The sequence below is a fragment of the Phocoena phocoena genome, chromosome 13 (assembly GCF_963924675.1).
Source record: "Phocoena phocoena chromosome 13, mPhoPho1.1, whole genome shotgun sequence".
Taxonomy (NCBI): domain Eukaryota; kingdom Metazoa; phylum Chordata; class Mammalia; order Artiodactyla; family Phocoenidae; genus Phocoena; species Phocoena phocoena.
In genome coordinates this window covers 55,678,883-55,694,760 of record NC_089231.1, presented here as the reverse complement: position 1 = coordinate 55,694,760, position 15,878 = coordinate 55,678,883, and the positions used below count along the sequence as shown (strand labels likewise).

Below are 15,878 nucleotides of genomic sequence, written 5' to 3'. Positions count from 1 at the left end.
TTTATTTTCTCTATTTGTCTGTCTCTTGCAATAGATCATAAGGTTGTATATAGGGTTATCAGAGCAGGGATTTTGTTTGTTTTGTTCATCTCTGTATTTCCTGTGCTGGAGTAGTACCAGGCTCAAAATGGGTTCTCAGTAATTATTTGTTGAATGAAAACCACGTTGGCTGGACGCAGACTCTCCATCATTACATATTCTCTCAGATGAAGCCCCTGTCAGAATGAAATGCCAAAAAATTAGAAATATATGCTATGAAAGGTCTAAGGAAAAAGCACAATAGGGAAACTTTGTAAAGATCTCCTGGGTATTTAAAAAAAGGAGAAGACAGTACAATGATAGGAGAGGGTACATCTGGGCTATGAAGCAAGGAATTTATTGAGTAACCAGCTAAACTAACCTTCACATCAGTTTCCACTTACTCTTTGGAACAGATAAAAGAGTATTCATTTTTACATGTTGGTTGAGATGACTTGTTCTGTTGGGTTTGTTCCTTAATGGTTCACCCCCAAACTGTTGCTTTCTTGTAGATTGCCTGGTTCCCTAGGGGCACATGATGTCTCTGCCTTTTTATCAGAAACTTCACGAGCACTATGATCGCAGCTACCACAACAAAAGCCTTCACACCACCATGAGCCAGTACCAGCAGGAGAAGAAAAGCTCGGCCATCTACACCCACGGCTCCACTGCCTACAGCAGCCGCTCCTCCGCTGCCCACCGCCAGAAGTCCGAGGCCTTCAGCCAGGCATCCGCCGCGTCCTACCGGCAGCAGGCTTCCCGGGCCTCCGAGTTTGCCCTCTCATCTGCAGTCAGTCAGAAGGCTGCCTCAGCCTACGACTATGGCTACTCCCACGGGTATGTCCAAAGCAGCCTTACAAATTTAGGGCAAAGCCACATTCTCTGAATAACTTCCCCATGTCACATTTTCTTGTCTTCTTACTGGCAGCCCTACCTTTAAACCAGGTATGGAGCAAGGCCATGTTTTGGGAGGCCTGGGACTTATGTCTACAATTTCCCTTTACCTTCCTTCTCTGAGTTTGACAAAAAGCTTCACAGCCACCCTGGGATGTCTTGCTTGAATTGCCATCTGCGATATTGCTAGAAGCAGAGATGTTTTGCCGCAAGTCGTGTTCAATGTTCAGCAGCAGCAGAGCCAGGAAACCTCATTTCAATACTCACAGCAGGTTTCCTCGTCCCGAGAACATTTCAACTTAGATGAGAATAGAATTTTTTTTTTAAAAGAAATGCTCATGCAGAGTCTTAACTTCCAATTTTATTTATTTATTTTTAATTTGTTTATTTTATTTATTTATTTTTGGCTGTGTTGGGTCTTCACTGCTGCGCACAGGCTTTCTCTAGCTGCAGCGAGCAGGGGCTACTCTTCGTTGTGGTGCACAGGCTTCTCATTGTGGTGGCTTCTCTTGTTTCAGAGCACGGGCTCTAGGTGCGCAGGCTTCAGTAGCTGTGGCTCACGGGCTTAGTTGCTCCGTGGCATGTGGGATCCTCCCTGACCAGGGATCAAACCCGTGTCCCCTGCATTGGTAGGCGGATTCTTAACCACTGTGCCACCAGGGAAGTCATAGATGAGAATAGAATTTGAAATTCACAGACCACAGGATCCCAAACTACAGCAGAGATGTGTTCTATTCTTTCAATATATGAAAGCCAAGGTTAAAATTCTGAGCTATTATTCAAGCAGCAAATATTTTCTTTAGCCAGGGCATTTTATAAAAACATGGCCCTATCTCAGTCAGCCTAAGAATACCAGGAGCAAACTGGTACTCTGACAAAATTAGATTTACCCCATTGCAATGAGGGAGACCACACACCAGAGGAAAAGAGAGTTTCAGTAGGATTCTAGGAAGCGTGGAGTTTAGATGTAGGTCTGGTCTGAAAAATGAATCCAGTGTCCTGCTGCTTTGGAAACAGTCAAGTTGAGATAAATGAGGACTGTTGGATCTAGAAACCTTTTATGTGGAGCTCAGCACCTGGGCTGGGAACTGAGGCTGCTTCTCTGTCAACAGCAACTCCTCCACACAAGAAGGCAATACCTCATTCTTCCTGATAAAATTTCAAACAGCAAGCCTACTGATAATGTTTGATATTAGAGAAGAAAGTTTCTCGGTGAGCCTGTAGTCACTCAAAGAGGAAGTTATCACAACCCTCTACTGCAGCAGCGTCCCCGGGAGACACATTTCCTGTGAACCTTGAGCTTGGTTTCTCTGTGTTTGTTGTCCCAGCCTGATAAATGCTGGACAGATAATTTCTCAGTCCAAGCCAATTTTTATTTTCTCCATATCCAGAGCAAAATGTGTCATGGGGATTAAAACACACTTGCAAGATTCATGTGATTTTATTAAAGATCTATCTATAGTCCACAGAAAGGATTGCTGAACTTCAAAGCATAAAAATTCCTGGGCTATGTGATCAGTAATCACCTGCTGCCTCAAACCTCCTCCATCTGGCATAGGTTGCATTATTTGTTCTAAACAGATGTAATTTTGTCTTACAAAATTTAAGTCCACAAAATACCTGTTAGGGCAACTGGAGAAGGTGTTTATTTCTGGGAATTAAAAAAGTTACTGAGGAAATAATATGGTGGCTTGTATGTAAGGACAGTTTCTGAAGGCAGAAACGCCTGAATCCCTGTGGGTTTAAGCAGTACCTGATCCACGGCTGTGATTCCTGGGCACTGACATTGACCTCCTGGGAGCTTCTGCATGTTCAGTACCAGAGTCTCTGGAGTTTACCTGGAATGTGTGATGGCAACGTTCTGAAATTCCATTTAAAATGGAACAGGATTGTTTTGCAATCTCACTTTCATGGGTCATGTGTGCCAGGGGATATTCATAAGGACCTCAGATTAGCTGCACATATGGAAATATTGTCAGTGAGGAGGTGAACTCACTTCTTTTAGCTCTTGTTTCAAATGCCTACCTTCCAAAGGAAATAGGAATGAGCACCATGCTATGTGACAGTATCATTGTGTTCTCCTGAAGAATGTCCTATACATATGTTTAAGAACCTCATTTAGGAAACAGCTGTCCTGTAATAGAGAGGATTATGTTTTAAATATCCATTTTCCTGGTCTGCCTGTGCCAAGTCTATAGAAAATGTAGAAAATGGGTATTTTTATTGCCATACAGTTGTCAAGGTAACTCCTTGTGTACTTATTTCATTCCCCCAATACTGTAGAGGCTACAGAGTTTTATGAATCTGTAATTCAAAGAGTTTTACTTCTTAAACTCTATTGCTAAATTTTGTTAAAATTATTTTAATTTTATACAAATTCTTTTTTTAACCACAGATGCAATATTCATATTTATTTACAATCTGATAAATTATATCTAACATTAGTAATTGAAATTTTGAGAATCTTTATATTTTATCCAGAAAACATTTGCTCTATATTATCTTTGGAAGACAGCCATTTTAACTATAAAGAGCCTCAGATGATAAACTTTCTGTAGGCAGTAGAACTGTAATTATTTTTCTATGCTCGACCTCACATCTTCCTTCTTGCTCTATAAGTATTTGTGTAGGTAAGTAGGTATTTATTAATGGCTTGCTATGTTTGAACAACTCCACTTAGTAGAAATGTAGACTTAGAAACAAGAAAGGGAAAAGGATGTCAATATTTTCTCCTTTGTGTAATGCAGTGTAAAAGAAAAGAAAGCTAACCCAATCCGAGGGGTATTTTAGTTTTTCTTATTTTAGACCCAGAGCTAACAGGAGCAAATGATATTCTTTGAACATTTCAAAATCTTCATAATTCCTTCAGGTTGTATTTTAACTTTTTCAAAGTGGATCAACTTTTCCCTGCTAAATGAAGTCTCTCTTTAGTTGCGAAGAGTGTTGTTAATTAAAACTCATGTGGGGTTGGAAATGCAATTCTGTGGAGTGTATATGAACACTAGGCTTGATCTATTTTTAGCCTCTGCTTTGTAGTTAGATGTCCAGTAGTAAAGTGGAAACTATGGAGATTTATACGTGCTCAGGACTTGGCTGGCCTCAGTTAAGACTTAAGAAAAATGGCTTGTTCAGAGTCAGTGTGGTTTTTAGCTCAGATTGGTTTACCAATTGCATTCTGAGCCAAGGGTTATAAAATAAATCCTGGAAGGCTTATTCTAAATGCTTTAGTTCTTAGTCACAGTGAGAAAAAAAAACTAAATTAAAGAAAGTAATTCAGGAAAACAAAATGATACAAGACTATTGTTTTATGTTAGTAATTCACAAATACTATTAGAGATGAAAGGAGAAATGGTACTTATGACCACTTCGCAACCGTTAGGCAAGGGTTTTTAGCCTCTGTCCATGAATAGGTTTCAACAGAGTTTTGGATGATCTCAAATTATATGCAAAATTAGGCGCAGATGAAATTTTTTTTTTTTTTTTTCCGCTGAGAAGGACCCTAGCTTTTATCAGATTCTCAGAGAACTGTGTGGTTCAACAAAGGTCACAACCACTGCACTAAAAAGTCACATATAAATATCAGACAGCCCAGTGTGTGACCTGAGGATCCCTTTCTAAGGAATTAGGATGAAATAAGGAAGATGTTTACAGGGAATGTGGTATATGGAAATCAGGGTGCCATCCTTTCTTTTGAGTAAGATGGGAGTAAAAAAGAAATATTTTGTTATACTTGATAAGTAGAAATGAATAACTTCCAGAAACCAGAGAACAACACAGCACAGTTCTTGGGTGATGGGCCCCTCAACCCTCTGTGGTAATGGTAGGCATCAGATTGTCTGATTCTAAACAGATTAAAATCCAGCCCATATGATACCGTTCAGCATAGCATTCTCTATACTACTTTACAGTAACTCTGAGAAGTAGAAATTATTATCCTCATTTTTAAAATGAGGGAATTGGAGGGACTTCCCTGGTGGTGCAGTGGTTAAGAATCTCTGCCTGCCAATGCAGAGGACACGGGTTCGAGCCCTGGTCTGGGAAGATCCCACATGCTGCGGAACAACTAAGCACGTGTGCCACAACTACTGAGCCTGTGCTCTAGAGCCCATGAGCCACAACCACTGAGCCCGTGAGCCACAACTACTGAAGCCCGCATGCCTAGAGCCTGTGCTCCTCATCAAGAGAAGCCACCAAAATGACAAGCCCGTGTACTGCAACGAAGAGTAGCGCCTGCTTGCCGCAACTAGAGAAAGCCTGCGCGCAGCAACAAAGACCCAACGCAGCCAAATAAATAAACAAATTTTTAAAATAGCACAAAAAATGTACAAAGAATAAGAAAACATTTTTTAAAAAAATGAGAGAATTGGAGACCAAAGAGATTAAATGACTTTTCTTCCTTACACTAACAAATAGTAGAAGAGTGACTTGAGCGCCCCAACCTACCCCAAGTCCCCCACCCTTTCTACAAGTTCCCAGTAACTCCCCTTGACTACATGGCTACCATATTTTTCTTGAAGCATCAATGTGTAGTTTTGCATTATGCTTCCTTTTCTTTCCCCTGCTTCTCCTAGAGAAACCAAGATTTAGAGCAGGGAACAATAGGTAGAAACAATAGCTAGAAAATCCCAGGGGCATTATGAATGCCAAACCTGGAACCTTACACACTCTTTAACTGTTGCTTAGAATCAGACCTGAGACTCACAAGGGCTCTGGAAGACACCAGTTTGGGGATAAGAAAACTGAAACATGAGTGACTTGCCCTGGGCACCGTACCTAACCTTAAATTGTGCCCCTTACCTACACTCATGTCACATTGTCACATTGATTGACCCTTGGTTGTTACCCAGATCATAACCTCTTTTGAAACTTCTAGACTTTGCAAAGAACGTGCTAATGTTCAAACCAGTTGTAATTCTCACAGAAGATACCAATGCTAAAAACAGAGACCACAAAACACAAACCCCTGTCTTTTATTGATGGATCTGATTACAGCAGGGACTGAGGGGGACCTGAAGACTTGCTCCCTTTCCCACCCCAGTGTGGTTTCAAAAGATGCTACCAAAGAAGTCTGCTGCCTTGTGGACATTTGTGTGTCTTGACCTCAGCTATGGGTATCGGATTAGTGTCCATTTTCTATATCTCCATTTCTAGATATTCTAACGTAATGGCAAGTGGATAGTCTTTGGGGTCAAACAAGCCTTTACTTACATGCAATTACACTTGCGACTTTGGATATGCCTGTAAACTCTCAGTTTCTTCATCTGGAAAATGAGGAAAATGATCGTTGTTTATGTTGGCAGCCCTAAAAGAGATAATCATGTAAGGTGTGTAGTATAATAGCAGGCACATAGGGACCGTTTAGTGAGGTTTAGGTATTGTTCATTCATTCAGTAAATATTTACTGAGTGCCTCCTGTGTGCTAAGCACTGCTCTAGGTGCTTGGGATAAATTACTGAATAAATCTGACAAAGATTCCCGCCCTCTTGGAGCATGGAGAGATAGGTCATAAACAATAAATATAATAAAAAGGACAATGAATTTAAATCATGCTAAAAGGTAATAAATGTTATGGAAGCAATAAAAAATAGAATAGGGTAAGAAGAATTAAGATATATCCTCTTCTCTAAAGAAAGATTTAACTATTATATATAAGGAAAAGGCACCATAAGTTTCTGGGTAGCAAATAGAACATTCTGGGATTTGTCTTCCAGAATTTAAGTACTAAGAAAATGATGAGTCATATTACTTCCTATATGACAGGAGAAGATCAGGGGAAACATCTAATGAAAGCAGAAACCAGTTATTCTTTTTTATTCTGCCCAGAAATGGACAGGTTTATTGCCAGTTCCTTTAAAAGGCAACTACTGAGTTGTGTTCTGAATCCCCAAAATAAACGCTGCATCCAAAGAGAGACTTCACCACGCATCAATCTCTGACACACATTGCTGTAAACCTGCAACTTGTTTGCGGAGAGAGGACTGGGAGTATCATGCCTGGTGATACCAGTTTCCTACAATTGGCAATTTGTAGATCCATAGAATTGGGGAATGGCAGGAAGAGACCACAAGCTCATCTAATTCAAGCCCCTCCTTCCACAGATAACATACACTGAGGCCCAGAAAGACGTGATTCATTCTCTGCTTCATTTGCTTTGTTTCTACATTGAAAATACTATTCATCAGGCTCTTTTGCAGGTCAAATTAAAGTTTAGATGATACAAGATACCCCCAGAATGGCATTAATCTTCCATAAGCAGGTGAATCAGGCTGTGAGAAGGAAGACATGTCCCCTCATAGAGTGGGAATAGAATGAGTAGCTAGAGGTGGAGGAAGGGACATGCAGTTACCTCCCATCGCTCAGAGGTAACATGTTAACTCTGTCCACTGCTGGCCGAGCAGTGAGTGTAACTGAGCTTCCCCACAGAGCTCTCCGAGCTGTGGGAGCCCAAGGAGCCCTTGCTGCACGCTTGACCTTTTCCACAGCAGCCTTCCTAGATGAAACAGGAGATGGCAGGAGCACCTCAAATGAGGAAGGTAACCTTCATGCAAAGTCTCGTCAACCCTAGCGACCATCCTCAGAGTGGGGTGGAATGTGGGTTTCTGGGCTGCCTCATAAATAAATTAATAAGGCTAACTTTTACTAACCCTGGACAATTTTCAGTCCACAGACCTAGACTCTATAAGGCATCTCCTGATGTTATGGTCAAGTGTCCTGCATAATATATCTAGGAAATATAGAGTGGACTCTTTCACTTCTGCTTAAAAATGGGCCATACTCACTCAGTCGGGTTAAATTAATTTCTAAAATAGCCAGGAATGGATAGAAACTGAAGGGTGTATGTGATAACCATAAAGATTTGTCTCTCAGTGTTTAACCCACTAGCTTTTTCTAGAGCATGACTATTCTAACATTCATGTTGAGAAGTGGTTCAGACCCCCCTGGTATTTGTTTTTAGATCATGTCTATCTATACATTAGCTGTGGCAAATTACTAAAAAGGAGAGTAAAATGTTACTTGTCAGCGGAAATTTAAATAATGGAAACAAGGCAATAAATAGAAGAAAAACAACTACTGAAGCCTGCGTGCCTAGAGTCCATGCTCTGCAACAAGAGAAGCCACCACAATGAGAAGCCTGCACACTGTAATGAAGAGAAGCCCCCGCTCTCTGTAACTAGAGAAAGCCTGCACGCAGCAACGAAGACCCAAAAAAGCCAAAAATAAATTAATTAAATATAAATAAATAAAAATAAAAAAGATATTTTTATGTTGAGATACTGAAATAGAGAGGAAAACAGGATAACTATAAGGTAAATAATGCAAAGACGGAAAGAATGGCCAAGGGACTGTTATTTATTATGATACTGCATGTCAGTAAATTTCAAGGATGATGTTGATCAAACTAAATTCATGCTTGTATCTTATAAGAGACCTTTTCTGGAAAGTATATTAGTGAAAAAAGGACTCAAAGCCTCCTGCTTATCCACTAACTTTGATGTTCTCCTGAAAGTTCCTTAAGTGTTTAGACTGGGAAACAGGAGAATCGAAAGGTCAGTAGAAAGTGTTGAGGCTGACATGATACCCATACCAAAGGAGGAGCGTAGGACGAAGCTGCTGTATATCAAAAGTAGACCCAAAACAACCTTTCACAAAACCCAGGGAAAATACAGTCTTTCAAGTTTTGCAACAGGGAAAAATGCAGCTGATAGAAAGATAGAAATGAGAAAAGAGACTGTAAACTCCAAGTGCTTGTTCCTGACCCTCCAGAGGGTTCTGAAGATGAAAGAGATGGACCCTCAGATCCCAGAAGCCCTGAGGAGGAGGGGCTGACCAAATGACCAAAGACAGCCAAGAAAGACAGTTTTCTAGAAGCTGACCCATATTTCAGTAAAACCACCACCTTTTCCTCCCTTCTGGGAAACAGCTGAGCATTTTGTTTATATGCAGCAGTGCTAGGTTGTAAATATATATGAAGAGGCGGTTTTAAAGGAAAATTGTTAGAATAATAAAAATGAGTTCAGCTCCTTTGTGGTGACTCGATAAAGTATAATGGCAACACATAGATAAGTCAGCAATGAAAATGGAACTTCTGTTTTCAAGCTTTTGCACATATCTCTGTGTCATCCTGAGATGACTTACCCATCTTTTAATGTCCAGCTCTTCCACAAAGGATTCCCTGATAACCCCAGACAGAAATTGCCTCCAAGCCTGTGAATTCAGCTTTTATTTGCTCTAATCTTTCTGCTTATCTGCCTGCCTTCCTTCTGTCCTTCCATCCTTTCTTCCATGATTGACGTAATTCAACACATCAGGCCTGGTAGCATTTACTCCCCTACTAGATGGTAAAGCTCTCAGAAAACAAGAGTCTTATTTTATTTTATTATTTATTTTTGGCTGCGTTGGGTCTTCGTTGCTGCGCGCGGGCTTTCTCTAGTTGCGGGAGAGCGGGAGCTATGCTTTGCTGTGGTGCGCAGGCTTCTCATTGTGGTGGCTTCTCTTGTTGCGGAGCATGGACTATAGGCGTGCGGGCTTCAGTAGTTGTGGCTCACAGGCTCTAGAGCGCAGACTCAGTAGTTGTGGCACACAGGCTTAGTTGCTCTGTGACATGTGGGATCTTCCCGGACCAGGGCTCGAACCCATGTCCCCTGCATTGGCAAGCAGATTCTTAACCATTGCACCACCAGAGAAGTCCTAACAAGAGTCATTAATTTACCTAATTTATCTTCATATCCCCCTCCCACCCCAGCTTCAAGCATGCTATTGTGCACACAGTGGATACTAAATAAGTTTTCTGTTGAATAAATGAAATTATTACAGAAAGTTAAGGCTTTCTGTTTGAAGTGAACCTTCTCTTGCACATTCTAAAATATCAGCTGGGTTGTGTGCTAAGTTTATGTTTAACATTACAAGAAACTACTCTTTTCCAAAGCAGCTATACCGTTTTACATTCACATACTAAGGTACAAGGATTCCAGTTTATCCACATTAGTTATTTTCTGTCTTATTTTTTATAGCCATTCTTTTGGGTGTGTAGTGGGATCTCATTGTGGTTTTAACTTGTGCTTACTTAATAGCTAACGATGTTGACCATCTTTTTAATGTGCATGGTAGCCATTTGTGTATCTTCTTTGGTGAAATGCCTGCTCAAATATTTTGCCCATTTTTAAATTGGATTTTTTTCTGCTTATTATTGAATCATTAGAGTTATTTAAATATTTTATATACAATTCCTTTATTAATGTTTGCAAATATTTTCTCTCATTCTGTGACTTGTCTTTTCATTCTTTTAACAGTGTCCTTCAAAGACCAGAACTTTTACATTTGATGAAATTCAGTTCATCACTTTTTTTCCTTTTTTAATCATGCTTTTCATGTCATATCTAGGAACTCTAACTCAGTATCATAAAGAATTTATCTTATCTTCTGAGTTTTATAATTTTACTTTACATTTAGAAATAATCCATTTTGAATTAAATTAAAAAAATTTTTTTACATCTTTATTGGAGTATAATTGCTTTGCAATGGTGTGTTAGTTTCTGCTTTATAACAAAGTGAATCAGTTATACATATACATATGTTCCCATATCTCCTCCCTCTTGCATCTCCCTCCCTCCCACCTTCCCTATCCCACCCCTCTAGGTGGTCACAAAGCACCGAGGTGATCTCCCTGTGCTATGCGGCTGCTTGAATTAACTTTTTGTATGTGATGTTGAGTAAAGTTCTAAATCCATCCCTTCACTTATGGATATACAATTGTCCCAGCACCATTTGTTGAAAACACTATCCTTTCCCCCTTAAATTCCTTAGCACCTTTATCAAAAATTAACTGACCATAAGTAAAAAGGTTTATATATGAACTCTCAGTTCTGTTGCATGGATCTGTATGCCTGTCCTTATGCCAGCACCACACTTTCTTAATTATTATTGCTTTATAAAGAGTTTTGAAATTGGTACATGTAAGTTCTCAAACTTAGTTCCTCTTCTACAAAAAAATAAAATAAAAAATCTTGCCTATGTAATTCCTTCATATTCCCATATAAATTTTAAGATCACCTTGTTAATGTCTACAAAGAGAAAAGTCTGCTGGCAATATAAGAATTATGTTGAAACTATAAGTCAATTTTGAAAAATGTGTGTTTTAACAATGTTGACTCTTTCAATCCATGAACATGGGATATTTATTTATTTAGATTTTGTTTCACTTATCATAATGTTTTGTAATTTTCAATGTAGAAGTGTTATACTTCTATGTTAAAGTTATTCCTAAATATTTTATTCTTTTTGATAGTATTGTGAATGGAGTTATCTTAATTTTATTTTTGTATTGTTCATTGCTAGTAAACAGAAGTATAATTGATTTTTGTGTTTTGATTCTGTATCCTGTTACCTTGCTGAACTCATTTATTAGTAGTAGTATGTGTGTGTGTGTGCGTGTGTGTGTGTGTGTATTCCTTAGCATTTTTTACATATAGGGTTATATCATCCATGACTAAAGGTAGACTTGCTATCCAATTTTTTCAATTTTATTTTTAATAATTGTCTTGGCTACTCTTCAGTATAATGTGAACTTCAGTACAATGTTGAAGAGAAGTGGCAAGAGCAAATATCACACCCTTGTTCCCTTACTGTCTTAGGAAGAAAGGATTTAATTTTTTACTATTAGATATGATACTAGCTCTAGATTTTTCATAGATGGTCTTTATCAGACTGAGGAACTTCCCTTCTATTCCTCTTTTTTTTTTTTTTTTTTTTTTTTTTTGCGGTACGCGGGCCTCTCACTGCTGTGTCCTCTCCCGTTGCGGAGCACAGGCTCCGGATGCGCAGGCTCAGCAGCCATGGCTCACGGGCCCAGCTGCTCCGCAGCACGTGGGACCTTCCCGGACCGGGGCACGAGCCCATGTCCCCTGCATCGGCAGGTGGACTCTCAACCACTGCGCCACCAGGGAAGCCCTTCTATTCCTCTTTTGTTGAGAGTTTTTAACACGAAGGAATGCTGAATTTTGTCAAATACTTCTTTTGCATCTATTGAGGTGATAATTTTTTTTGTTTTTTATTCTGTTAATATGGTATATTACACTGATTGATTTTCAAATGTTAAATCGACCTTGCATTCCTGGAATAAATACCACTTGGCTATATGTTGCTGGATTCAGTTTACTAATATTTTGTGAAGGATTTTTGTACCTGTGTTCTTGAAGGCTATTGGTCTGTGTTTTTTTTGTTTGTTTGTTTATTATAATGTTTTTGTTTGGCTTTGATATCAGGTAATACTGGCCTTATAGAATAAGTTGGGAAGTGTTCCCTTCTCTTCTGTTTTTGAGAATACATGGAAATGATTTGTTTGTTTCTTCTTTACATATTCCATGGAATTCATCTGTGAAACCATATGGGCCTGGGCGGTTCACTGTGCAAAGATTTTAAGTTACTAATTCAGTTTCTTTACTTGTTATTGATCTGTTCTGATTTTTAATTTCTTCTTGAGTTAGTTTTTGTAGTTTGAATCTTTATGGGAAGTTTTCCATTTCATTTAAGTTGTCTAAATTTTTGGCATAAGTGCATTTATCATACTTCCTTGTGAGCCTTTTAAGTTATGTGGGGTTGGTAGTGATCTCCTCTTTTATTCTTGTTCTTGATAATTTGTGTCTTCTCTCTTTCTTCATGGTTAATCTAGTGAAAGGTTTGTCAATTTTCTTGATCTTTTCAATGAACCAACTTTTGTTTCACTGATTTTACCTATTGTTGTTCTGTTTTCTATTTTATTGATTTCCTCCCTGATCTTATTATATCTACCTTCTACTTGCTTCATATTTATTTTTTTTCTAACTTACAATGAAAGCTTAAGTTATTAATTTGAGACTTTTCTTCTTTTCTAATATAGACACTTAAAGCTATAAACTTACCTCTAATAACTGCTTTAGCTTTATCCCATAAATTTTGATATGTTGTGTTTTTGTTTTCATGTAGTTCAAAATACTTTCTAATTTCCCTTGTGATTTCTTTTCCCTTGTGAGTAATTTAGAAGTATGTTGTTAGTTTTCTGATATATGAGGATTTTCTAAATTTCTTACTGTTGTAGATTTTTACTTAATTTTTCTGTTATCAGAGAATATATTTTGTATGGTTTAAATTCATTTAAATGGATTGAGATTGTTTTGTGAGTTAGCATATAAATTCTCCTGGAGAATGTTTAAAAGAATATGTATTTTGTTGTCATTGGGTAAAGTATTCTAGAAAGGTCAGTTGTATCAAGTTGATTGAGAGTGTTATTCAAGTCTCCTATGTCCTTGCTGATTTTTGTCTAGTCGTTCTATCAGTTATTGAAAGTGGAGTATTGAAATCTCCAGCTATTTTCAATTTTCTATTTTTTCTTTCAATTCTGTCATTTTTTGCGTCATATATTTTAGGGCTCTGTTGGTAGATCCATGTACATTTATAATTGTTATTTTTTTTGAGGAACTGACCTTCCTATCATTATGAAATGTCCCTCTTTGTCTTTAGTAATATTTCCTAGTTAAAAGTATATTTTGTTTGATATTAATATAGCCACTCCAGTTCCTTATGGTTATTATTTGCATGGTATATCTTTTTCATCCTTTTACTTTAACAATATGTGTCTTTGAATTTAGAATGTGGCTCTTGTAGCAGCATATAGTTGGATTTTAAAAAATTCATTCTGACAATCTCTGCTGTTCCTTGGAGTTTTTAATTCACTCACATTTAATAAAATTACTGCTATGGTTGGACTTACGTTTACCAGTTTTTAAATTTTTTTCTGCATATCTCATATCTCTTTTGTTCATTTGTTTCTCCTTTACTGCCTTGTTTTGTGTTAAATAGATATTTTTAGTGTACCGTTTAATTCCTTTCTTTCTTGACTCTATTTTTTTATTATTTTCTTAAGGGATTGCTTTAGAAATTATAATATACATATTAACTAATCACAATCTACTTCAGATTTATATTAACTTCGTACCAGTAAAATTTAGAAACTTTGCTCCAATATAGTTCCATTTCCTCCCTTATCCTTTGTACTATTATCGTATGCCTTACAACTATATATGTTATAAACCCAACAGTGCAGTGTGATAAGTATTGTTTTATGTAATATTATGTCTTTCAAAGAATTTAAGAAAATAGAAATATATGTATGCTTATATATTTATCTAGTTATTTACTTCGTGCTGCTCTTTATTTTTTGGTGTGGATTCAAATTACTGTCTGGTGTCATTTCCTTTAAACCTGAGGGATTTGCTTTAGCATTTCTTATAAGACAGGTCTGCTAGCAATGGATTCTCTCGGTCTTTGTCTGGCAATGTCTTTGCTTTCAGTTTTGAGTAATAGTTTTGCTGAATATAGAATTCTTGATTTATTTTTTCCCCCAGCACTTAAATATGTCATACGAATGTCTGTGGGTTGTATTGTTTCTGATGTGAAGTCAATCATTAATATATTGTTCTCTTGTATGTGATGAATCATTTTACTCTTGGTGCTTTGAAGTTTTCTCTCTGACTTTGGCTTTCAACAGTTTGACTATATATGATATATCTACATGTGTATCTCTTTGGGAGTATCATACTTGTGTTTGTTGAGTATCTTGGATCCATAGATTAATATTTTCATCAAGTTTGGGGAATTTTAGTCCATTATTTCTTCAAATATATTTTCCTACCTTTTCTCTCTCTCTCCTCTTTCCAGTACTACCATGACTCATATATTGGTATGTTTGATGTTGTCTAACAGATCTCTGAGGCTTTAAGATTTTTTCTTCATTCTTTTTCTGTTTTTTTTATTAGATTATTTCTATCTTCAGATTCACTGATTTTTTAAATTCTTCTATATAAAATCTGTTGAGTCCCTTTAATAAATTTTTCATTTAAGTTATTGTACTTTTAAACTCCAAAATATTCATTTGCTTCTATTTTATAATTCCTATCTCTTTGTTGACATTCTCTCTTTTTGGGTCATTATTATAATACTTTCCTTTAATTCTTTAAACATGGTTTCCTTTATTGGCCTTTGAACTTATTTCTTATTACTGCTTTGAAGTCTTTGTTTGCTAAATCCAACATCAGGGTGCACCTGGAGACAATTTTTATTTACTGATTTTTTCTGCTGGTGTGTGTCACACTTTCCTATTTCTTGTCATGTTTCATAATTTTTGTTAATTGAAAATGGGACATGTTGGGGGCTTCCCTGGTGGCACAGTGGTTAAGAATCTGCCTGCCAACACAGGGGGCACAGGTTCAATCCCTGGCTCAGGAAGATCCCACATGCCACGGAACAACTAAGCCTGTGTGCCACAACTACTGAGCCTGCGCTCTAGAGCCCACGAGCCACAACTACTGAAGCCCACGTGCCTAGAGCCTGGGCTCCGCAACAAGAAAAGCCTCTGCAATGAGAAGCCCATGTACCGAAACAAAGAGTAGCCCCTGCTCGCCACAACTAGAGAAAACCCACACACAGCAACAAAGACCCAGCACAGCCAAAAAAAAAAAAAAAAAGAAAATGGGACCTGTTAGATAATATACTGTAGTAATTCTGGATTCTGAATTTTTCCCTAAATGTGTTGTTGCTCTGTTTTGTTTTTGTTTAATTACTTGCCTAAACACATTTATAGAATCTGTTTACCTAGCACTGTGTTACTGCTGTTGTCTCTGTTTTAGTTTTTTTAAAAAATTGTCATTCTCATTTTTAAGCCTGAATTCATAGGGATCACCTTGTATTTGCATAGATTAACAGCCAATCAATGAATGGTCAGACACTGTGCTCAAACATCTCAAGACAGTAAAGTTTCCATCTTCTGGCAATAGATCTGTGTGTGTGTTGGGGAGCACATTTGAAATTCAGGTAATTTTAAAGTATGTATGCCCTGGATTTGCTTACCTCTAGACTCTCTTGTTTCTCCTCTGCACATGTACACAGGTTTACAGTTAACCAATGATGTGTGGATAACCTGAACCCTCTCCAGT

The 15,878-nt window shown here is 37.8% G+C and overlaps 1 protein-coding gene across 2 annotated transcripts in view; it reads left to right on the top strand.

Moving 5' to 3' along the window:
* Positions 1 to 556: 556 nt before the first annotated feature.
* MYOM1 (myomesin 1) overlaps positions 557 to 15,878 on the top strand; it is a 138,844-nt gene continuing 123,522 nt past the window's right edge. For both annotated transcript variants that reach the window (XM_065889262.1, XM_065889261.1), the window contains exon 1: positions 557 to 855. In XM_065889262.1, coding sequence (XP_065745334.1) covers positions 557 to 855 — 299 coding nt within the window. The remainder of the gene's footprint in view (positions 856 to 15,878) is intronic.